We start from the raw sequence: 27562 nt of genomic DNA on the forward strand, positions 1-27562 counted from the left end.
TAGAATTCGTTGCCAATGAATCAGCAACTGTAAACTGAAATAAGAAAAATATATCTACAGTGAAATATTAATTTGACAAAATACTGGTGAAATTTTCAGTTTTTGTTGTGTATCTTAATTCAAGTTCTCACCACCATTTAGAAAAGTATGACAAATATCTATGTGGAACATATATACACACAGCTTCTTTACCAACATGTTTGAGTATATGTGTTGCACATTTAAACAACACATAAAAATGTGTATCACTAAAGATATTTGGATAAATTTGCTTTTTTTTACTGTCAAACATAGATAAAAAAAAAATACCATGTGGTTAAGACGTTACCATGAATTATAAATAAAGCTTCTCAAAACCTAACTCTCATATCAAAACCAGATCATGCACCTTGGATATTTGCCTTTACATTTAAGTTGTTGGTGCACTTCAGAGATAATTCTACTGCGGAACATTGGTTAACATATAAACACTTTGAAAATCCATATGAAAAGCTTCAAGTTCATGTCCAAAACTTGAAACTAAGTATTATTCAGTAGATTGAATAGACATTTTCCAATCTATAACTTTTAAAACTCATCTAAAATTCAGGAAGATTGTCACCTTTGAACACAGATTAACACACTATCCTATTTGAAATACATATACACGTTCAGATAGCATCACCTAGGAGTACCATCATACCTAAATATATAGTAATGCATACTAACACTATTACATCCATAACTATCCACACTGATCTGTTCTCATTTGTTTCATTTACATCCCCTCTCCCCGAAAAAAACCAATACACTCAACAAACAATCAGCATGAACCCTACAGAAAATATAATTAATAAAAAAAAAATAGAGAATCGAATACATATTAACGACTGAAGTTCGGACTGTTACTGTAAATAATTGTGACCATGTTATGTTTTTTGGGACGATTCTCATTTACCCTTTGATACATATAATTTTTCTCTGTTTTAAGGATCTTGATATCTGAGCTCCTTATATCATAAAACAATTGTTTATAAAACAAATCTGTTACATTTTCGCAGTTTTGTATTTATCATTAAACGGCCCAGAATGTTATATATATATAACAATTACAAGATGTGGTATGAATGTCAATGAGAATACTGTCTACCAGATATCACATGACATATAATTTATCATCTATGGATAACCGTACGGACTTCAAAAACTAACAAAATCCATGGAAAATGGGAAACATAAAACAAACCAAAAGAGAAAAAGTAACTGCCTGATGTATGTACACAAAATTTAATTCGAATTAATGTAAATGTCTATCTAATAAAATATTCAAACGTTCATATGCCTCATTTAGTCATCAGAAAGAAATAGTTTGCTTTCAATGTATACAAATACCAATAATTGATCTTTGAAAGTTAATTTTTTTGTTTATTGCTAAAGTTTGATAATATAGATTGTATTCAAAAGTTGAAAATCAGACAGACACAACAAATAATTTTGAATAAACACTCTGTTCACTCATTTTGAGCAAACAACACATGTCATTGGATAGTCATTATGGTATGGGGGACAGTGAAGTGATCCACATTTAGCTACCACTTCGTAGAATAATTTGCCATCGTGTTTCCATGAGGATCCTCCAGTAACATATTCAGGTTGTATATCTATACATATATATGAGCTGGCGCCGTGCTCATTATAAGCATTTGTTGCTAGATATCCGTTGTACTCCAGGTTCCACCCTGTATAGCACATGTTCTTCCCTGGTATCATTATAACACTGGATGCTTGCTTCACTCTACATACAGCACATGGTATGTCCTGATGAGCACTATTCGATGCGAAGAAGTTGCTGTCAAATTCTGCACCATGTATACTGGCGTAGTCACCACCACCACCACTGGTTTTGTTAAAGTCAGGATCAAATGGAAGACATACTGGTTCCGGAGCAGCCCCGTAATCATTATAAGACCCACCTCCTGTATACCCTGAATAAAGATTAAAATTGACTTAGTTCAGTAAGTCATGTTTTGTTATATTTATTAGGTCTTTCCACTTTTCTGTGGAAAGACCTATTGTTTTCTTCTGATTATTAGGTCTTTCCACTTTTCTGTGGAAAGACCTATTGTTTTTCTTCTGATTATTTTTTTTTTCTTCCGCCTAATTTTGTTCTTGCGATAAACATTTGTTTCGCAATATGTCGCTTAGATATTTGGTATATGATATCGAACAGTTTATGGGCTTTTGAAATTTACCCTGCGTAAACGAATACTTTTCTTTGTAGGAGTTATCTCCCCAAACACTGTTTTCCTTGTTAGCGCATCTCCTTCGCAACCGTAAAATATTATGACAAATTTATTTTACAAAATTGCTCGTTATATCCTTCGCATGATTTATCCTATTTTGACCGAAGCAATATGAACGCTCCATATGAGAGTTATTTCCCCTTATGCATTTGTTATAAGTGATATGCATTTCTATCTTGTAAACCATAAGTGCTAGAGACCTAGAATCTTTAGATTTAAGGTCCTTGGTCCAAAAAAATGAAAATTAGGTCAAGGTCAAAGGTCAAGGTCAAATTCTAAATTTTGATTTTGGCTTATTTTCACTCTTTTTTATTATTTTTATAAGATTTCGACAAATTATTTTTACTAAATTGTTAGTTGCGACATGTCGTAACTTATAAATTTTGATTGGAAGGGTGCGTAGACAATAAATGGGAGTTTTTGCCCCTTTTATATTTAGAATTATGCGTAAAGGGATATTACTCATGAACCATACATAATACAGACCTCTGGTCTTTTGATATGGAATCCTTGGTTTATGACCTTAAAATTGAGGTCAAGGTCATAGGTTAATTGGACGTTCTAGATTTTGACCTTTGCTTGAAATTCATATTTATACATCATTAAGCCGAACTGACATTTTCAACTGAATTTTAATATTTTCATATCAAAAAAGATACTTATTGGTGGAAAGACCCTCAATTGTTCTTTGAACAATTGGTTTTTAGGTCTTTCCACTTTTCTGTGGAAAGACCTATTGTTTTTCTTCTGATTATTAGGTCTTTCCACTTTTCTGTGGAAAGACCTATTGTTTTTCTTCTGATTATTTTTTTTTTTCTTCCGCCTAATTTAGTTCTTGCGATAAACATTTGTTTCGCAATATGTCGCTTAGATATTTTGTATATGATATCGAACAGTTTATGCGCTTTTGAAATTTACCCTGCGTAAACGAATACTTTTCTTTGTAGGAGTTATCTCCCCAAACACTGTTTTCCTTGTTATGGCATCTCCTTCGCAACCGTTAAAGATTATGACAAATTTATTTTACAAAATTGTTCGTTACATCCTCAGTAATTTTTGGCGTATTTGGATCGAAGCGATTCGAAGAAATTTTATAGGAGTTATCTATCTTTTCGGAATAAATTTGTCGGTATGTTTTTTTAACTCATAAACCGTTAACCGTATAACCCTGGAATGTTTTTATTTGAGTCCCCTGATTCCTAACTTAGAAAATTAGGTCAAGGTCAAAGGTCAAGGTCATATTTTAGATTTTCATATGTCTTTGATTTCCCTATAACTCTTGAACGGTTATAGATACAAAAAAATTAAGCAGTGAAAAATGCTTGGTACTTCAAGGGGCAACTTTTTTTTACATTATGACTATATTGATTTTACCATCATGTAAGGGACATAACTCCCATCGATGGTTTTTAAAAGGCCATTTTTAGGCAAAACTCTTAAACAAAAGGTCCTTGACCCATAGGGTCTTTTGCAATGACCTTGTGGAGCAATGACCTTGACGAAGGTTACAAGGTCAAAGGTCAAGGTCATCAAATTATGTGGTTTTGGCACTATTTAAACAGTTTTATGTGTGTTTGAATTTCAACCAACCAACCAACATACCAACCAACCAATCAATCAATCAATCAATCATGATCAATCAACCAATAATCATCATGATCAATCAATCAATCATGTTTCCGTCTCATGTGTTTCTTATAGGGTTCAACCAACCAATCAACCAATCAATCAATCAATCAATCATGATCATGATCAACCAATCATGTTTCCGTCTCATGTGTTTAATATAGGGTCCAAGATCTTCTTTGTGTCTTTTTCCGTGTTTCAATTGACCCTATCCAATGTGTTTAACCAACCAACCAACCAACCAATCAAGCAATCAATCAATCAATCAATCAATCAATCAATCATGATCATGATCAATCAATCATGTTTCCGTCTCATGTGTTTAATATAGGGTCTAAGATCTTCTTTGTTTCTTTTTCCGTGTTTCAATTGACCCTATCCAACGTGTTTAACCAACCAACCAACCAACCAACCAACCAACCAATCAATCAATCATGATCATGATCAATCAATCATGTTTCCGTCTCATGTGTTTAATATAGGGTCCAAGATCTTCTTTGTTTCTTTTTCCGTGTTTCAATTGACCCTATCCAACGTGTTTAACCAATCAACCAACCAACTAACCAACTTATCAATCAATCAATCAATCAATCAATCAATCTGTATGACTGTTTAATCATGACAGTTTATTGAAGGAACAAACTCTCAATTATTCAAGAAAAAATGAAATTTAATATTGTTCTTACGTCACTTCTGAAAAAAAAAATCCACATGTTCTCTGAAACTACAAGTACAATCGACCTCAAAATTTGCAGTCAGCAGGGCATACATGTACTAAACGTTTATAAAAAAACTTGGTGCAGATATCTCTCAAAGCTTTTCCTAGAGAAAAGAAATCGCAATGCCGTAAAAATAGCTTGCTAGGTCCGTAAATCTCAGTAAAAACCTACAATAAAATGTCCGCTCCGAGTTTGAAATACTAATCTGTGTTACAAACAGGTGCTGAAAAATGTACATTATCAGAAAATAATCAATAAATGTGTTTTAAAGTTACACCGGATCAATTAAATCCAAAACATGCACTACTTGTGAACTGTCATCAAAATGTCAATTTCCTACAATGACAAAAGAAATTACATTTTTGTACATTCCATCTCTATAGATGTTGTCTGTTTAACGTCCCCACCTAAAAAGAAATAAAAAAGACTATCTTTTCGTTATTATAAACCCGTGTCACGTGATGTGGCGCGCGCGCTGTACCTAAAATAAAAGAAAAACTTTCCAAACTAAACATGAAACTTCTCCGGTAACAATAATATAGACCCCATACAGAAACAAACAAACAAACAAACACCCCCCAATTCAATTAATTTTACAGGGGGAAAGACCCCCTACAATTGCTTTTTTAAAGCAATTGATTTATATTTTTTTTTTTTTTCTTCCGCCTAATTTTGTTCTTGCGATAAACATTTGTTTCGCAAGATGTCGCTTAGATATTTTGTATATGATATCGAACAGTTTATGCGCTTTTGAAATTTACCCTGCGTAAACAAATACTTTTCTTTGTAGGAGTTATCTCCCCAAACACTGTTTTCCTTGTTAGCGCATCTCCTTCGCAACCGTAAAAGATTATGACAAATTTATTTTACAAAATTGCTCGTTATATCCTTCGCATGATTTGTCCTATTTTGACCGGAGCGATATGACCGCTCCATATGAGAGTTATTTCCCCTTATGCATCTGATATAAGTGATATGAATTTCTATCTTATAAATCATAAGTGATAGAGACCTAGGATCTTTTGATTTGAGGTCCTTGGTCCCAAAAAATGAAAATTAGGTCAAGGTCAAAGGTCAAGGTCATATTTTAATATTTGAATTTGGCTTATTTTCACTTATATCCAAAGACTGTATAAGATATCAACAAATTATTTTTACTAAATTGTTAGTTGCGACATGTCGTAAGATGTAAATTTTGATTGCAAGCGTACGTTGAATGTGAAATGGAGTTTTCTCCCCTCTTGTATTAAAAAATACGCGTTTGGTGATATAACTCATTAACTAAATATAATTAAGACCTATGGTCTTTTGATTTGAGGTCCTTGGTTTATGACCTTGAAATTGATCTCAAGGTCATAGCTTAATTTGACGTTCTATATTTTGACCTTTGCTTTTATTCTATATGTATACATGATAAAGATATACAACTTTTAGAAAAAGGTATCAAGCCATTTAACCTTGAAAAAAAACAACCGGAAGTGACCTTTTGTAAACCGGAAGTAGCTATTTTTTGTACTTTATTAATATAAAAGTATATAGAACCAGATATTTTTGGAATCGGTTTCAAGTAAATATTTAAATATAATCGGAAGTAACATTTTTCAAACCGGAAGTAACAAATTATCTCCCTTATTTAAAAAAAAATGTATGGAAACAATATATTTTTGGAATCAGCTTACTAGGAGCTATCATTTGACAATTGAAATGACATTTTAAACTTAGTTTCACAACTTTTCATATCAAAAAGGATGGAAAGACCTTCAATTGTTCTCTGAATTTTTTTTTTTTTTTTTCTTCCGCCTAATTTTGTTTTTGCGATAAATATTTGTTTTGCAATATGTCGCTTAGATATTTGGTATATGATATCGAACAATTGATGCGCTTTTGAAATTTACCCTGCGTAACCGAAAACTTTTCTTTGTAGGAGTAATCTCCCCAAACACTGTTTTCCTTGTGAGCGCAACTCCTTCGCAAACGTAAAATATTATGACAAATTTATTTTACAAAATTGCTCGTTATATCCTTTGCATGATTTGTCCTATTTTGACCGAAGTGATATGAATGCTCCATACGAGAGTTATTTCCCCTTATTCATTTGATATAAGTGAATTGCATTTCTAACTGGTAAACCATAATTGATAGAGACCTAGGATCTTTTGATTTGAGGTCCTTGGTCCAAAAAAATGAAAATTAGGTCAAGGTCAAAGGTCAAGGTCATATTCTAATTTTTGAATATGGCTCATTTCCACTCATTTCCAAAAAACGTTTAAGATATCGACAAATTATTTTTTCTAAATCGTTTGTTGTGACATGTCGTAACACGTAAATTTTGATTGCAAGGGTACGTTGAATGTGAAAGGGAGTTTTCTCCCCTTTGGTATTTAAAAATACGCGTATGGTGATATAACTCATTAACTAAACATAATTAAGACCTATGGTCTTTTGATTTGAGGTTCTTGGTTAATGACCTTGAAATTGATCAAAAGGTCATAGCTTAATTTGACGTTCTAGATTTTGACCTTTGCTTTTACCCCATCTGTATACATAATAAAGTCATGAGACTTTTTGACAAACGGTATCAAACCATTTAAACTTAAAAAAACAACCGGAAGTGACCTTGTGTAAACCGGAAGTAGCTATTTATTGTACTTTATTACATAAAAGTATAAAAAACAAGATATTTTTGGAATCAGTGTCAAGTAAATAGTCAAATATTATCGGAAATAGAGTTTTTCAAACCGGAAGTAAGAAATTATCTCCCTTATCTAAAAAAATATTGTTTAGAAACCATATATTTTTGGAATCAGCGTACAATAAGCTATCATTTGACGATTGAAATGACATTTTAAACCTATTTTTACACCTTTCATATTAAAATACATTGTTTTGGTGGAAAGACCTTCAATTGTTCTCTGAACAATTGGTTTTTAATTCTTTTTTTTTTTCTTCCGCCTAATTTTGTTCTTGCGATAAACATTTGTTTCGCAATATGTTGCTTTGATATTTGGTATATGATATCGAACAGTTTATGCGCTTTTGAAATTTACCCTGCGTAACCGAATACTTTTCTTTGTAGGAGTTATCTCACCAAACACTGTTTTCCTTGTGATCACAACTCCTTCGCAACCGTAAAAGATAACGACAAATTTATTTTACAAAATTGCTCGTTATATCCTTTGCATGATTTGTCCTATATTGACCGAAGCAATATGACCGCTCCATATGAGAGTTATTTCCCCTTATGCATCTGATATAAGTGATATGCATTTCTATCTTATAAACCATAAGTGATAGAGACTTAGGATCTTTTGATTTGAGGTCCTTGGTCCAAAAAAATGAAAATTAGGTCAAGGTCAAAGGTCAAGGTCATATTCTAATATTTAAATTTGGCTTATTTTCACTTATATCCAAAGACCGTATAAGATATCAACAAATTGTTTTTACTAAACTGTTAGTTGCGACATGTCGTAACACATCAATTTTTATTGCAAGGGCACGTTGAACGTAAAAGGTAGTTTTCTCCCCTCTTGTATTTAAAAATACGTGTTTGGTGATATAAGTCATTAACCAAATATAATTAAGACCTATGGTCTTTTGATTTGAGGTCCTTAGTTCATGACCTTGAAATTGATCTCAAGGTCATAGCTTAATTTGACGTTCTAGATTTTGACCTTTGCTTTTATTTTATATGTATACATGATAAAGCTATGAAACTTTTGGAAAAAGGTATCAAACCATTTAACCTTGAAAGAAACAACCGGAAGTGACCCTTTGTAAACCGGAAGTAGCTATTTTTTGTTCTTTATTAATATAAAAGTATATAGAACCAGATATTTTTGGAATCAGTGTCAAGTAAATATTCAAATACAAAGTATAATCGTAAGTAACATTTTTCAAACCGGAAGTAACAATTTATCTCCCTTATTTAAAAAAGATGTATGGAAACCAAATATTTTTGGAATCAGCGTACTAGAAGCTATCATTTGACGATTGAAATGACATTTTAAACTTAGTTTCACAACTTTCATATCAAAATACATTGTTTTGATGGAAAGACCTTCAATTGTTCTCTGAACAATTGGTTTTTAATTACTATTATTATTATTAGGTCTTTCCACTTTTCTGTGGAAAGACCTATTGTTTTTCTTCTGATTATTTTTTATTCTTCCGCCAAATTTTGTTCTTGCGATAAACATTTGTTTCGCAATATGTCGCTTAGATATTTGGTATATGATATCGAACAGTTTATGCGCTTTTGAAATTTACCCTGCGAAACCGAATACTTTTCTTTGTAGGAGTTATCTCCCCAAACACTGTTTTCCTTGTGATCACAACTCCTTCGCAAGCGTAAAAGATTACAAACAAATTTATTTTATAAAATTGCTCGTTATATCCTTTGCATGATTTGTCCAATTTCGACCGAAGCAATATGAACACTCCATATGAGAGTTATTTCCCTTTTTGTATTTGAAATTTTGAAATGTATTTTAAACTGGAACACCATAAGTGAAAAAGACCTAGGATCTTTTGATTTGAGGTCCTTGGTCCAAAAAAATGAAAATTAGGTCAAGGTCAAAGGTCAAGGTCATATTCTAATTTTTGAATTTGTCTTATTTTCACTCATTTTCATTAACCTTATAAGATATCGACAAATTATTTTGTATAAATTGTTAGTTGCGACATGTGGTAACTAAATAATTTTAGTTGAAAGGGTGCGTAAACAATGAATAGGAGTTTTAGCCCCTATCATATCTAGAATTATGTGTAAAGTGATATAACTTATTAACCATACATTATAGAGACCTAGGGTCTTTTGATTTGAGCTCCTCAGTTTGTGACCTTCAAATTGAGGTCAAGGTCAAGGTCATAGGTCAATATGACGTTCTAGATTTTGACCTTTGCTTTAAATTCACATCTATACATCATAAAGCCATATGAACTGACATTTTTGACTGATTTTTAATATTTCAATATCAAAATAGATATTAACTGGTGGAAAGACCTTCAATTGTTCTCTGAACAATTGGTTTTTAATTATTATTATTATTATTATTATTATTATTATTATTATTTTTTTTTTCCCCCCCACATATTGCATTTAGTATTATTTTTGCCGTACATGTTATGAATAACGACACATTGCATGTTCTACTAGTATTATAGATATAAATAATATATTTACAAAATAAAACAGGTATAAACTATAAATGAGAGAACTAGATTTAAAATGAAGTTGATTGACGTAATTGTAGGCCACATAACGACCTTCAACAATGTGAAAATATACTGATTGTAGTCGGATACAAAGGGCATTCAATGACAAATGTTAAACAAATATTTATCGTTGATCGTATGACATTTAAAATTACAATCAATTAGTTTCGATAAAACATTAGTGCTCATGATAGATTACTAAGAATTATCAATTTTGTCGAAATTACATTACTTATATACCTAAAAATGTTACCTGAATATACAAGTTCCGTATTATTTTCATCTGGACACTGCTTTCTTGACCATCTTACATATGTAGTACCATGTGCTAGAAGAAACAAAGCAAATTACTGAATGAATAAGAAATATTTACAATAGGCTTCTGGAAAAATATATTGCTAGAAACAATGAAAACACGATAATGTTTTTGTTTTACTCGTACGGTCTACATCGGAAACTCTTCGTGATCAGGGGGATATGTGAATATAGAACCACTATACTTTTCCCGTGCGGCAGTAAATACCTTGTTTTAACGGATTGTCATTTCAGCTATAAGCGGTGTTGAAATTTGAACATTAAATCCGATGTGAGGCTCGCTGCACGTTAGAAAGCAAAGCAATAACCTCGTAGAGGTCCGTATGTGGTTGGTCCATGAAATATTGGTCTTGATATCCAACATGTTTCTATTTTTCAGTTGCAGTCCCCTGTCTATCATCCCGAGTAACCTATAAGAAACTATCCATATCATTACACGTATTAATATGCGTTCATGGCCTGAATATGCACATACTCTTGAGCATATAGCAAGCACCACTCAACCCACTGATCTAAATCGGACGTTTGTTAGAATACAAAGTTTTAAGGATTCACTTTTATTACTTGAACAAATTCTCAACATATGTTTATAAGATCCACTTTCTTTATATTGCTGTTTTTTGGTTTACAGATCTTTGCAAATTTAACATGTTTTACGTATATATAACAATAAATGACTATCTGTTTAAAAGAGGGACGAAAGATACCAAAGGGACAGTCAAACTCATAAATCTAAAACAAACTGACAACGCCATGGCTAAAAATGAAAAAGACAAACAAAAAAACAATAGTACACATGACACAACAAAGAAAACTAAAGAATAAACAACACGAACCCCACCAAAAACTAGGGGTGATCTCAGGTACTCCGGAAGGGTAAGCAGATCCTGCTCCACATGTGACACCCGTCGTGTTGCTTATGTGATTACAAATCCGGTAAATAGTCTAATTCGGTAGGTCATATTCATGAAAGGGAAGGGGATTGTAGTTACGACATAAGGAACAGATCCGATATCATTTGTGAAATTTAAATGTTGAACGGTGTCCAAAATTTGTCATATTTAATGACCTGACATCAGTATTGTTATTATATAAACCCAACATAGAAATGAAAACTAATCTTTCTCTTTTGTCATAAACTTGGGTATTAATTTTCCCATTAAGGATTCAGGAAATGGCAATGTAAATTGTAAGTATTAGCTTGGTTTCAGTTCAGACGGATATATTTTTAGTGTTCATAAAATTGAGGGTCAATACATCATCTGATATCAGGATTTACTTGTTTTACACAGGTTTACTTGTTTTACACCGGATTTATTTTTTTACACAGTTTGATTCGGAAAAGAGTCTGAGATAGTTAATTTTTTGAAATACTAAGGCTTTTCTACCTCAGGCATAGATTACCATAGCTGTATTTGGCAAAACTTTTAGAAGTTTTGGTCCTCTATGGTCTTCAACTTCGTACTTTATTTGGCCTTTTAAACTTTTTTGGATTCTAACGTCACTGATGAGTCTTTTGTAGACGAAACTCGCGTCTGGCGTATATACTAAATTTAGTCCTGGTATCTATGATGAGTTTATTTGCACAATTTCTTACCCAATTCTAATCTAATATTTTGAAAGTTGTAATAGAATAAATAAATAAAAAACATACAGAAAAAAAACCTGTTTTGATTAATATCTAATTTTTACAAATTTACCTGTGACGTTACTTTTTGTTGCGTTGATACATTCGTGTGACAGACACACAGTTATTCTATTCAGCGGTTTTGTGTACTGTCTAACATTAGTTTTATAGTTGTATGTTTTTTATGTGGTAAACATGACATTAAACGTAATATAATTTTATTTATTTGTGTATTTTTCATGGTGTTCTGGCATTTCATTCGTACTGGATTCCCTTCATGTTATGTTGTCATTTTTTGCGGTATATTTAACATTACCATACACCGCAAGTCTTGACAAGCCACAAAACCACGTTCAACCTTACTTTTTGTCTTAAGACGTCTTGTAACATGTTGGAAATATGGCTGTTGTGTTCGTTTCTATGTATGTTACAGTGTCGTTTATTATATTTGTTGCACTTCGGTGTTTTGTTGTTGTGTTGTTTTCTTCTTATAATTTATGTGTTTCACTCTGTTTCGTTTGTAATCCGGATTTGTTTTCTCTAAATCGATCTATTACTTTTAAACAGCGGTATACTACTAATGCCTTTATTCAGTTTGAACATATCTATTTATAGAGGATTGGGAAACAAGTTTTGCAACTTATATTAATCCCTTTTCACATTGCGGTTGCGAGTGCTGCCCTGTAGCGGCATTAACTTACTCTTTTCTGAAATCTGCAAGGGTGTCTTTAACGTGCAAAAGATATGACTCTCTCTAAACACGGGTCAGCCATTTATCATCTCCTTCCGACGGACTATCATTGTTTCCTCAAGACCATACTCGCAAATGTTGTCAAGTAAATGCCTTTATTTATTTACTTACCGTTTTGAAGGTGATTAAAATGCTCATCAATTGAATCATTATAATGGCTGGACAGATTTATAATATCACGTGCAATGTCTGATCTAAATTCGAGAGTCTGGTTGTAAAGCGCGAGAAAGTCTTGTCCTCGTGCAGATTGCTTTGTAGTAAGTGTATGAACTTGATGTTTTAACGTTTGTATGTCCGTTTTTAATGCAGTAATTTCCATTGTCGTTTCTGCTGACTTGTTCTCATGTGTTATAAGTTTATTTTTTAAATCATCATGCTCTACTTGTAACGTAGAATAATTTTGTAGAAGCATAGTATAGTTCTGCTGAATGAATGAATAATTTTGCTGAATGATCGAGTTGACCTTCTGAAGGCTGGAAACACTTTGAAGAAGAGCAGCATTTTCCATTTTTTGTTGTTGAACACTCTGTTCTAGCTTGATTTCCATGTTTTGTAGCTTGGTTTGTAAATCAGCTATTATCAAGTTGGCTTGACCTAAGTTGTTGGTTATGTTTAAAGTCTTTGAAATGACTTCTGTGTTTAATTGCGTCACCACCTCTTCTAGATGTTTTCGAGCTTTCATTTCGTCTGTAAGTAATCCCATTAGTGTACTGTATTGGTGGGCTGCTACCACATTCTGTGATGGAGTAGTCTTATCATCGAGTAGAAATGCGTTCACATTTTGAGTTAACAATAAAAAACAACATACAAATATAAAAGTCGCCATTATGTTAAAGGGGCGTTATAAATAAACACATATATTTCCTAATCAGGTTGATATCTAATCACATTTTGTATACTTAAACTAAATAAGATTTGATAAAAGTAAAAGGTGTTTGTTGATGTAGTTTTTGGACATATTTGAACTAACACAAGGTTCAATTTTTATAGAAGCAAGTGCTGAATACTGTATTCATTAAACTGCAATTAGTGAGTCGAATGCAAACATATAATGTTTAAACAAATTCATGTGTTAAAATAAAACCAAATTGTAGTAGAAATCCAAAATAATTATTTTGGGTGATGCAGGAAATATCATATCAATAAGCAGTTGATCTTCACGATTTGAAATATATTGTTCAGCACCAAACATTCATTTGTTTAGAAAATATATAAATATGCACATTATGAACCTTGATCATAGCTTGTTATGATTTTGTCCTTATTTTTTTTTCATTTTATATGAAATCAATTTTTTTAAATCTTAATAAATTCAAAATATATTTCACCACTTTTCTCAAAATTGACGATTTGATGCTTCGTATGGAGAAAGATATACCCTATTTTTGATGACATTGCAGTGCTTCTTCACTTATGTCTTTTAATTTCATCTGTGTTCTTGTTATTGAATTGGCGGAATTGTTATTTTTAAAGATGTTTGTATTATATCTAATACTTCTTTTTGCTCACATCCATATTTATGACATTAGGCAATTGTGAATTGACATTCGGTACGCTGAACAAGTCTAAATGATTAACAGTTGATATTTCATGGTTAATGCTCAAGCCTACCTACTCGATGTCAATATTTTGCCAGGACAAGTCTGATACATAATGAATATGTATATACAATGATATATACAGAAGAAATATCCAAAACATATACAAACTTGTGATTAAAAAACCTACTACATGGGTACATTAAACTTTATTTTATTAAAAATTTTATTTAAATTTTTAGTTGTTGTTCTGTTTGTTTAATTTTGTGATTTGACAATTTTATATATGTTAAAAATAACATGTGTTCTCTCGAATATGAATTCGAGAAAGTAAGACAAGTGTAAGCAAAGAGTTACACATCTCATACCAGTTCTAATCTATTTGAGGTTTTGATTTTGCCATTTGATATGGGACTACCGGTTTGAATTTTCCTCGGAGTTCAGTATCTTCATGATTGTTCTTTTTATTATTTATAATCAAAATACAAACAGGCACATTATATACAAAAGAAGCGCATTTCAGATAATATATCAGCAATAATATCATGATAGTTTGTAATTTTGTCTGAACTGAATGTTTTTGTTTGATAACATGAAATATATGAAATAAAATGAATCGTAAGTATAACTAAGTTTGATACATTGACAAGGGTGGACATGAAAGCGTGCCCTGACTGTACTGTGACAATTCGTAATTGCTAAATATTGAATATTAGGTTTTGCACATTATACAGAACGTATCAAAATGTAAAATAATAGTAAAATATATACATTGTCGAAAACAAAGTATCGTCACAATCCAAATAGTTTTATACCATAAACAATTACTGATAATTGTAACGGTTATTAGCACTAAATACGGCAGATTGGCCAAAGTAATTTTAGGACACTTTTGGTATGAAGCGATACTCTAAATTTTTATTCCAACCTTGCCTCCATCTTATAGTCAAACAATATTACGATTATTTTTTAACAGTCCATTTGTCCCTACACAGATTTGATAAACTATCTTTAAGAAAAGACCTCTGTCGAAATATATAGATACAAGTTAACTATATACATGATATATCTATCATATGAAAATCCGAAACGAACATTCTATACTCAATTTGGTATTGAAATTTACAAAGACAACAAGAGACCTGACGAAATAACATTACACCTTAAGATATGTCTGGTGTAGATTTGTTATCAATTAAACTACATCAAAGCTGTTATTTTATATATGATATTTCTAGAAACATAGAACAATTATCACTCTAGTAACATTTAAAAATGTAAATATAAATAATTATGGAAAGTCAAAATAAAAAGAACATAGAGTGAAAACATACAGGAGAACGCTTAACTGACGTTGAGATCTCTATGAACTCTTAATCCATTAGGTAGTTAGCTTATACGTTTATATAAAGATAAAAACGAGACCAAAAGGAATTTGGATACACTTCTTGTCTTCTATACTTACAGAGGGCTTAAAGTGTCAGTTTTATATATAAAATATAAAGTGAAAACCTACCAGAGACCACATACATGACGGTGTGACCCCTGGTCATTCAATGTCCATAAAAGTCAATGAACTTTTAGACAATGAATTTTTATGTCGTGTGTAAGTTGCGATTTTGTACAGGTTTTAACATGTACAAAAATGTTGTACATGTTATAACTTGTATAATGCAAAAAATACAGGTTATAACATGTACAAAAGTACCTCAGGTTATAACATGAACATTATATTGCTTAAATGGTTTTAACTTATACAAAATTTGAAAATAAAGTTATGTGTTTATTGATATAACAATTTTCATTATTCTCAATAAAATCGTCTTGTACAAATTTGTATTTTTTTTTAATTATAGCAGAAAACATAAAATTTTTACTGATTAATAAAGAAGAGTAGAAGTTAAGATGTTTTTTTCTTATGAGCACTGGGATCACAAAGTTTCAAAAATGTTCTTATTGCTTCACGGCTTATATGTTGGCATTATTGCATTTTCAGGTCATTGTTTGTGTTTTACGATACATTATAGATTATATCATGTTGAAAACTGGTACATCTGATTTTTTTCTGAATAATGTCTTAATGTTTTGAAGTATACCTCCTCCTTAATTTTAACATGCAAGAAATAAAGCAAGGTCTTTAATGCACACTATATTAAAGCCAGAGACACACAGTGGTTTTCATTGGAATACTCTTAATCAAAAATAATTTAGGAATTACTGAATCTACTATTCAACAGATTTGTTCCTTATGCATCAAATTATTATTTTTTTATGATTAATCAGATCATTGTATGAGTAGGAGGTCATCTTGATGTTTTAAATCTCTATCCTCTCTTTTGAAAACTAGGTATTGTTTTTAGGGGAATTTTCCCTCTACATATTAAGGTATATATTCACTTGTAACATAATACGGCATTTTTGAAGTTTTTACGTGATAATCTGCTTAATAGTTCTGTTTCTGAAAAACAATGATTTAATCTGATAATTTTCATGTTAAACCATGATTGAGACCTCGCCTCTTTGTTACGACTCCATGTAAATGACAGTTAAGTAAATGCTGTTGTTGTTGTTATTGGTTTTGGTAGGCGACTTACTTATGTAGTAATTGCGCCTTAAATTCATATAACATAAGTATTATGTATATATACTTTCAGTCCTTAATTTATTTTTAGTATTACGTTTTGGAGAGTTTTATGTCAAACTTTGGCGAACATGGTTGACTGAATTACTCAGAAATATAATATATATATGTTGAGAGACAAAAAACAAAACAAAAAAACACATAACAGAAGATACATGTAATAGGAAAATGAAAAAAAAAGCAAAAGCAAATGATAGTCCCTTATGAAATGCATTATTTATTGATAGGTATCATAAAATTGTTTAGAAATGTAATCTGGTTATTCACCTTTGTGTCGTCTGTAATATACTTATATAAAAAAAAAGGATATTTAGAAACATGTAACAAGACATGTGCTAGTTAAATGCAACCAATGTTAGGACGTCTCCCTCAATTGTTGTAGCAAATAATGAATCCTTAAAGTAAGGATTGGTTGAATTTATTCCTTTTCCATAACGGCAAGTGGCGTCAATTTATTCCAAATAAATTTCCAAAGACATACTGGTATTTAGTGATTCCTCATTCCCTGACGAGAAAAAAAACCAACACTTCCGTCATTGAACGAGGAATCACCCCTACCTACACCCTTAATCGCCTATTTAGATATATATATATATATATATATATATATATATATATATATATAATATATAAATGGAGCAAAAATAGAAAAATATGAAGAAAAAAATTATACCAGTATATTATTAAAACAATGACATTGTTTGATTTTGTTGTAAGTACAGAGAATGTCAGCGAAACAGAAGTGCTGGGATGTGCATATATATAATTATACAATAATCTGTGTGTGTTTGTCTAACTGACATCCTCTAGTACAAATTTTAGATTTTATCATTTTATTGTTATAGAAAAGGATTTAACTCTTGTTACTATTCTAATAATGTATGAGCGTAGTGATTGTGTTTGTGTTTATTTATTTTTCTTATTTTCTATCAATATGAATATGACTATAGTTGTCAGTTTATGAAAATCGGAGAAGACATATTGTATTTTCCGTTAATCTTTAAACATATAACATTAAATAATTAAGATAAATGTTAGTGGCACTTTCATAAAAAGAAAAGCCGGTAGCAAATGTTTCTATTGTGAAATATCTGAGCATAGTGTGTTGTGTTTGTTGTCTTAAAAGATATGACTGCAATTTTTCATTGTAGAGAATTTTAAAGTGATGTTGTATTATCCCTCAATATGCACTGTTAACTTATCTAGTATACTAATCTTCAAATTACAATAGATCAGTGTTAAAATTGAATGTTGATACTTGTTAAAATTAAATGCGTGCATTTCATGGTCAATTAGTACTGGTGTTTGAAAGGTGAATGATTTACTGATGTATGACACAGGTAGAAAAAGTCTGTTTGATTACGCTCAATGGACTGACACAAAGGTGAAGTGTGCATTGCACTTGTGACTTGCTTATGATTTCTCTAAGTATATTTAAAAAGGAAATTATTTCATATTCGGGTGAGTTTTTCATTTATCTTTAATCTTGCTGGTTGTATACTGACTTTATGAAATAATTTAACTGAGGGACCGTCTGAGAAATAATTCATATACACTAGTTCCAAATACATAATTATTTGTTTTATAATCATAAACTAAAGCTAAATGACACTTATACATGTAGTTGAGAGTCTTCCTATTTTCTTATAAGTATATTAGTTTCCCGTAGATAGTTATGCACGGGACTAAAGGTGTGTGTGTAACCGGATAGCAGGTGTTTTAATGAGAGATCGACGACTCCATTATTTTTAAGCTGATCAAACATCTGTTTACGTTGCGCATCATATTTTGAGCAGACTAATAGAAAGTGTACAACATCGTCTGTGACTTTGCAGTTTTCACAAATTTCACTCGGGCTTTTCCCTATTTTGTGAAGATATTTATTTACATTAATAGAGCCAGATCTTAATCTGTAAATTATTCGTTCATTTTCTCTATTCATTGGTGGAATAGTAATCTTAAATGATACATTATTTTGGAAGGAGTGTAGTAATCTTCCCTTTGGGTTATCTAACCACTGTTTTTGCCAAATTTGTTTTAAAATGTTTTTTGTTAAACATTTGATGTCTTCCTTATAAAGGGGAATATGACAATCTACTGTATCTTTATTAAGAGCCACTTTGGCAGTCTGGTCTGCAATTTCGTTTCCTAAAATTCCGACGTGGCTTGGGATCCACTCAAATATTACGTTACTACCTAGTTTGACTAACTAGTTGTATAAAAATATAATGTCGTACAATAAATAATTTTTTACCTTAAATAAATTACTCTTTAAGGCTTGGAGAGCTGATAAAGAGTCGACAAACACAATAACATTATTTGGTTTAAATTCTTCTAACCATATAAGAGACAGAAATATTGCCATAAGCTCACAAGTGAAAATTGACATATTCTTAGGCAGTTTGAAACCTTTTTTTATTCCCATTTCAGGTATTGCAAATGCACATGAGGTTTTATTAGAATTTGGATCTTTAGATCCGTCCGTATATATTTTTAAAAACTGGCGGTACTGCGTATCAATCATGAAGTTACTATCACTTCGAATTAAGTGTGGGTTATCCTTTTTCGAGATGAGATTCGAGAGCTGTGCACATACACGGGGTTTAGTCAAATGCCAAGGGGGTGTTGGGAATTGTTTGTATTTGTATATTTGGTTAATATCTACATCATGTTGATTAATCATATCTTTTGAAACAATAAAATATGGTTTTTTATTCTGTTTTATTTCCCTGGAGTAGCAAAGAAATGTTGCTTTTTTGGCCAAACTTTCCTTAGTTGGATGGTTGTCTTCATGACTAGATATATTTAAAAATGATTTTGTGATAAGGCACTGCCTACGTTCTTCGTAGGGTGTGTCACCCATTTCTACTTGTAGTCCACTTGTGGCTACATTTTTATATGCACCAGTACAAATTCGAAGTGCTTGACTTTGCACCCGGTCCAGTATTTTCTTTACGGAATGTGAGGCGGAATTATATACTTCACATCCGTAGTCTATTTTAGATCTTATAAGTGCAATATATGTTTCTAAGAGAATGGCTGTTTGCTCCCCACTTAGACAATAGCTACAGTTTTAGAGGGGGAAATAAAGTGAATGCACGACACAAGCATTTCTGAATGAACCGGCTGATTTTCGAAAAAAATGACTGGATCGATTTTCTCGTGCTAAGCAGGGGGCTAGAACGACATTCTAAATGTGATTTTTTATTGGATAAAAAATCACCAGGCCACTTTTGAAAGATGTTACAAAACATATACACCACGCGTTACTCACTAACATATTTAAACGAACTCATCCTGCGGATTCGTCGTTTACATATGTTAACTCGTAAGTAAATAGTGTGTTATATATAATATTTATATCTCAAATCTCAACTTTTATGTCATTATTTTCTATTGCTTTCCTCAGTGTAGAAATTCACATTTATAATTCATCAGTTGACGTATTGAATAGTGTTTGTTGACTTCGTGTGTGTTTTAAAAGTATTCAAAAATTAAAGTATAATTATTTAAACTATTAATCTGGTAATGAACTTTATTAAAAAGGATCAAAACAGGTACACTAACATGAATAAACAATAACAAAACTTATGAAAATATTATTGAGATTTATGACATGTGTTATAATAATGTTCTTCTTTATATAAAAATTGTGTACCGTTAAAACCATTTTTAAGCAGTATTTTGTACATGTTATTACCTGTACGGGGTTCTTTTGTACACGTTATAACTTGTATTTTTGCGTTGTACACAATAAAACATGTACACTTTTTTCTCTACATGTTTTAACCTGTACAAGACATATATACAGATGGTTTCAAAAGGATTTCCAAAAATTAATGTCATCTTGAAGTTTGTATTTGAGGGGCCATACACGATTCCCTACACATCGTGCACTTCATTTAACTATGAGTAGTCGGTTGGATATTGAATATTGAATATCGAATAACAAACCTGCTGCTAATTCACATTTATTTAAAACTAGACGATATTAACAAGTGCTATGTTAAGGTAGCACTACAGTCTAACAATGATTTTTTGAAGATATTTTTTTTATCACATAATTTTAAAGTAAGTATTATTCTGCACAGTTTGTAAAAATCCCAAAGTCATTATCATATCACAACAGGGAGTAAATTGATAATGAACTTATGTAAATCAAAGCACATGGTAATTAAGCTAAATATATAGGCATTTGGGAGGGGCAAATATGTCAATCATCTGTTGATACCAGTGTCCAGCTGTTAAATCTCTGACCACAAGATAAATATTGAGTCTTATCTCATTGTTTTGCAACATAAATAATTTATATATGGAAGTGGACAAAGAAAAAGAAAAAAACTAAAGGGAAAAATCTACCAAAAATGAAAAAAATACTATGGAAAAGAGTGGGAAACTATTTTTGAAAGCCTCTGACTGCCTGTATAAATTTCTTCTCTTTTGTCTTCTACATTTAAATACAGTTTTATGCATTTTAAATAATTTTCAGTTTATGTGTAATTTTTCAGTTCCATTAAATTAAAAAAGCAAGTGGCAAAGTGTATTTTAAAGAAAAGGGTGGTCTTGATCTTTTTATGAACATGTTTTTTGATGCACACTTTAAAAGTTCTAGCTAATTTCAGGCATAGTTTATTTCTTTTTTAAAATTAAAATGAAAAACTATTCTTTATATATAGAGAACAATGCTGTTAAACATTGATTATGCAGCTGGTCGATCATGTTATTCTCTTATCTAAGACTGTCTGGAAAGAGGCGGAGCTTTGTCTAACATCAGAGATGTTGGTCATATCTGTGACGTCAAACTCCCGCCAAATGCCTAGTAAGTGTTGGACAGTTCACATATAATGCAAAATTTACAGCATTAAAGTGTGTGGCTCTATTGATATGGTAATGGTATCAGAACACTCCTGGGGTGTTCCCAGTGGAATGTTTGTATTTATATTGACTTTATAAGGGTTCTAATGGGGAAATTCAGTTTTTAGGTCATTTCTCAGAACAATTTTTGATGAAAATTGTAAGGAAAAAATGAAATTAAAACTTTAGGGTACCCCCTTTGGCTTAACCTTGATATATGAGATTAAAGGGTGTATTTTCTACAATACCGTGTCCCAGTTTTTGGATAATTTGTTTCTAAATGAATTTATAGGTCTCCAAAGATGAAAGGTGAAATGAGGTTTGATACCCAGCAGTTAAATCAATATATCTTCTTACTGGAGGCATATATCAAAAATCTAAAACACGGTTTTGGAGATTGTATATGGTTGATTAAAGGGATGAAAACAAATTTTTACTACCATTTGCCATGAATGTGCCATTTTCATCCAAGTTGGAATACCACTTTTTTGGCAATAAATGGGCTATATTTTGAGATTAATCAAACAAAAAATAAATTTATATATTGATTAAGAGAGAGTTATATTTCAGCTTTAAAATGAGTTAAAGATTTTAAAAATCCATTGAGTAGTTTTGGAGAAATTAATCTTTAAAGACTGTTGATTGGAGTCAGAAAGTTCTGACTGTAGTGGTACCTTAATGTTCAATGTCGAAAGAATTAAATTTATTCAATAGCCATAAATTGTCTGAACTAATGAATGTGTAATAGAAGTAGATAGCTGTAGAGTTTAGTAGTACTCTGAATGGAACTTAGATCACTATTCGTGTTGTTATCATTATATTGGTCAAGGCAAACAAACTAATAAATAAGACTTTGACTGAGAACGTTAACAACGCTAAAAGGACACACTTAAATTACTTATTGATCGATGATGAAATACATGAATTGTTTCATGTACATGTAAATATCTCTTGAATAATGATCATCTAACATATATACTTTGGTTTAGCACCTTTTTTTCTTACTTTGCGAAAATGTTGAGTATAGACTACCGTAGTAGCCATTCGTGTGGCTCAATGTTTTACTCATTTCAAACAGTAGTCTATATATATATACTGAGTGCCAATGAAAACGGAACACTTGGTTTTTCAAAAATAAAATTTATATTAGAAATGATAATCTTTCAAAATAAATTGTTCTTGAAAATAATCAATTTTAACAATAGATCGATATCAAATAAAAATGCTTCATTGTCATCTTTCGGACGCAATAGGTAAACGAAACATCCAATGTCGAATCATCAACTCACAGTCCTAACAAAAATGTTACAACCCCGTGGTGCAGCGTAATCTGGACAGCGCCGTGGAATTGATCATCCCGGACCTTTAATGTGATCCACAGAAATGTTATTATACTTGTCCCGCAAAGCAAACTCAAGCTGACTTTATGATATTATTGATGGTTTTCATCGTCTAAACCATGTCAAATCTGATGCAAAATTTGCTCGATCGGACCAAAATCCAGCGAAAAGCATCACTTTTGGCCAAGGCGGATGACAAATGTCTATGTAACCACCACTGACGGTTTTTGGTACATAATGAATGATTTATGGTCTACAAAATTCGATGTTTACTCCAGACGGCCGTTTAGATGTCACCAAGGAAAGACTGTGGTGCTCTTTAACAATTTCTGCGCAAATGGTACTTTACGGAAATTGCTCCAAAGATTTTACCGTGACCACCATTGAACTCTCGTGACCTTTGGACCTTTGGACAGCCACAAGGTCAATATTGGAAATGTTAAAGACTTAATGTATCGGTCTTGCTGAGCTGTTTGTACCCCGGGAAGTGGCTTATCATTAAATGATTAATTTTTGTTTAATTTGTGGATGACTTGGGTTATTGTAGAGGCTACAACTTCAGTCTTCTCGTAATTGTACGCTATGAAAGACTTCATTGGATCAAAACTGCATGTCGCTGGTTGTCAGAAAGTCCTGGCATTTACTCAGATGTTTATTGCAGTTTCTTAACAATACGGGCGGGAAAATTTATGACATTAGCCAAGCTTTAAATGGCAAAATCGTGAAAATGGTGCGCATGTTGAAAATCGGTGAACTCGGTTTATGCCCGTTCAAAGTAACCCTTACATTTCACTTCCAAAGACAATCAATTGCATATCTTATTCCAATTTAAATATCCTTTTTACAGTAGAATGATTGAAAGCTTGAATGTATTTTCTTCCTTATTTAATTTTTCATAAAACAAGGGGAACCGAGTACTCGCAAGCGACTTTAAAAAAAAACGGGGAAGGGTAAGTCCTCAGTTTAAAAAGATGTACTTTCTTCAAGTAATAAGAACAACGGCTGTCAAAACTTTACAATATTTAGAGAAAATAATGAACAAGAACGTATTTAAGGAATGACTGTAATATTATTTTCTGCCTATGAAGAAATAACATAAACAAATGTGGTGCACACTGTATAACCCAAGTAGCGGATTATTTACAAGTGTGCACCATATTTTTTTTATATTATTTCGAATAGACAGAAAAAAATAATACAGTCATTATTTTTAAAATTCTAAATTCCATTTTTAACAGGAGTAGATTATGAAAAAACGTTGATGACGTCACGTCCACATGACAAAATTGTGTCTATGAGCTGATACGCTATTCAGAATACGCGTTTTTGTGTTTTTACTTTTTATCCAAATTAAAGTTTTTGTTGATATATCCATCTAGTATCCCTCAATGAAGCGGGACTCTAATTAAGGTTTTGCCATGTCATATAAAAACGATGATGTGGTATGATTACCAATGAGATAACTGTCCACAAGAGACCAAAAAGAGACCAAAATGACACAGACATTAACAACTATAGGTCACTGTACGGCCTTCAACAATGAGCAAATCCCATACCGCATAGTCAGCTATAAAAGGCCCCGATATGACAATGTAAAACAATTCAAACGAAAAAACTAAGGGTCTTATTCATATAAAAAATGAACAAAAACAAATATGTTACACATAAACAAACGACAACCACTGAATGACAGGCTCCTGACTTGAAACAGGCACAAACATAAATAATTTAGCGAGGTTAAACATGTTAGCGGGATCCTAATCCTCCCCTAACCTGGGACAGTGGTAAAACAGTACGACATAAGAACTAACTTGAAAATCAGTGAAAAGGGTTTTACTCATCACATGGACAAAAATACAATGACGATGTCTAAGAAATAAAATGTTTTAATAGGAGTGTAAAATAGACAATCAACTTTAAAAAGAATTTACTTTGACCTGTTTGCCAAACTAATGAACATTTCGAGAAATATTAGCCGAACAATTTACAGGAATAATTTGATTGGCTATATATAGTAGTTTGAGAAACATTTATTTTGATCGTTAAATAGCTTGATGTCTCCTTAATAATAGAATGTGATTAAAACGCTCAGCTAAATTTGAAGAGTTAACTCTCTTAGGTGTTCTGTGCCCCATTAAGATAATACACTATGTTGACTGCTGTACACTTTTTTTGCCATTTCTTTCTATTATGTCTGTTTCTTTTGTTCACACATTGTTACACTATACGTGGGTTTTAAGCTGGCTATAAAACTATGTTAAATCCACCATTTGTCTACATAAGAAAATGTCTGTACAAAGTCAAGAATATATGACATTAGATTTTATTTATATGTCATTAGTCAAGAGAGTTTCCGGATGAATTTCTTTGAATAACACGTTTGTGTTTCATTGCATTTAATTCTTTGTCACATATTTGTTTTCAGAATAACATAATATATAATATGTCCTTCTGGAAATATATGGGTTTTTGGTCAGAGAAGAGTAAACAGATTAAGAAAAGATTCAGTACACATAAAAATATAAATACAAAAGGTGTAATAGTATTTGGGAACCAGTGGTGATAGCTCAAGACAGTTTATCATTTAGTTATGCGATTAACTCCATGTATACATAAAAAAAGGTCAAATGATCATGGGATCGATACGTTTGAGGGAGTTGAAAAGTTAGATTCTTGACAAATTCTCAATGCATCTTCTGACAATTTATGAAAGGTATATAAAGTTATCAAATGTACCAGGATTATAATTTAGTACGCCAGACCCGTGATTTGTCTATCAAAGGTACCAGGATTATGAGTTAGTACGCCAGACGCGCGTTTCGTAGAGTATGTCAGGTTTCGTTGACCTTATTGAAAAAGTGATCTTGTAGCAGGATTCGTTTTGCAAAAGATTATTTATAAAGGGGAGTTTGTATAAGTTGTACATTTTGTATACTATTGCAGTTAACCGGTTTGGCGGTCAGTATAAAAGTAAATGGCACGGGTTTTTAGTTATCGAGGACTGGATAGTAACCACATACGCGCACGTCATATATATATATATATATATATATAGGTAGAAGTTTATTTTCATCATGTCCGGTATTGAGCCAGACAATTTATTGAATGATATTCAACCTGAAGTTGATTCACATGCTGCGGTTCCTGATGAGGAGATTTCCAATGCTGATTTGCTTTCTCTTATATAAATCTACTTTGGTAAGAAATTGTCTGGGATTGAAAGAAATTTCGCTGACACTTCTCAGAATTTAACCTGTAAAGTCAAGAAGACCAAGAATAATTTACGATACAAGGGAAATCAGGTGCAGTTTGATCAAAATTCAGATATTTTAGACAATGTTAGTGGCGCTTTAGACAACTTGCATCATACGAGATATTCCAAGGCGGTTTCGTTGTTGCAAAAGATTATGTAATTGTTCACAAATCAGATGGACTTAAAGTGATGATGGAGTTGTTAGATACGTAATAAAAAACTTTGTAGAGAAAATTTCATAGTTTAATTCATATTCATATGGTGTGAACAGGGAATAACAGTAAAGCAGACATTTTTTTTAGTTATCCCATTAGTTTATATTTGTAAAAAAAAAGATAAAATTGCCCATTAGTGTGTTGACGATAAACCTTGTTCGGTGTGTTGTTTTTGTCTTATGTTTACTAAATAATTACTTTAAATGACAATTCATATCGCAAACAAGCACGTTTCAAATCACACACATAATTTCAATCATGAAAAGATCGTATTTCAAATATAAATCCTGATACAACTTGCTTAATCTGTGAATTCAAAGAGGAAGACATCATATTTATCAACCGACTTACCATCTGAAAAAAAAATGGATTAGAAAAACATGAATTAAATATTTTGCGTGGCTTGGTACTTATAATCCTCCAATTGTTTAATTGTGCTATGGTCATACTATGTATTCTTGTCTTTAACTTTTACACATGTGTAAGGACAAGAGGTAAACCAAAGTATAGTACTATGTCCTTTTACTTGCTGAAATGTCCTTACACAATTAATGATTGAATAAAATGTTTAAACTTTTATTTTGTTCTGTGCAAGTAATAAGCACATACTATCAAATACAAATTATTAATGTCAGTAACTTATATAGTATACACATGGTTTTATTTCATGACGCCTTTAAAGACTTCTTGTGCGAAAAAAGAAAGCATGCTTGTTTACTATGCAGTGTATGTTGATAAGTATCTTTTTCTTTTAGGGCCCTTTATTGTCTTTTTATTTAAATCATGGTGTTTGACTACATCGTTTGTATTTTCATACACTTGTACTTCATAGCATAGTTTGAATATGTTATTTATTGGTTAAAAAACAATTCATGTAACGCTACGAAATAATGAGGGCAATAATTAACTTAGATTTAAAGCAATATCTTACTTTTTTTTTATTCATGTCTCGTTATGGCAATGCTGATTATAACATGAAACAAAAAATATGTATCGATTCAAAGCCTAATTACATGAATTTACGTGCGGTATGCGGAAGGTATTTGAAAGATTGCGCATCAATTTTATAAAGGGGAGTTTGTATAAGTTGTACATTTTGTATACTATTGCAGTTAACCGGTTTGGCGGTCAGTATAAAAGTAAATGGCACGGGTTTTTAGTTATCGAGGACTGGATAGCGACCACAT

The 27562-nt window shown here is 31.6% G+C and overlaps 1 protein-coding gene across 1 annotated transcript; it reads right to left on the reverse strand.

Annotated features, from left to right (window-relative positions):
- Positions 1–1250: 1250 nt before the first annotated feature.
- Positions 1251–13381, reverse strand: LOC143052554 (uncharacterized). The gene is made up of 3 exons (XM_076225609.1): positions 12646–13381; positions 10095–10169; positions 1251–1964 (listed from the first exon to the last, which is right to left on the reverse strand). The coding sequence occupies exons 1-3, from the start codon at positions 13358–13360 to the stop codon at positions 1495–1497; spliced, it is 1260 nt and encodes a 419-aa protein (XP_076081724.1). The 5' UTR covers positions 13361–13381; the 3' UTR covers positions 1251–1494.
- Positions 13382–27562: the final 14181 nt, after the last annotated feature.

Source organism: Mytilus galloprovincialis, chromosome 11 (assembly GCF_965363235.1).
Source record: "Mytilus galloprovincialis chromosome 11, xbMytGall1.hap1.1, whole genome shotgun sequence".
NCBI lineage: Eukaryota > Metazoa > Mollusca > Bivalvia > Mytilida > Mytilidae > Mytilus > Mytilus galloprovincialis.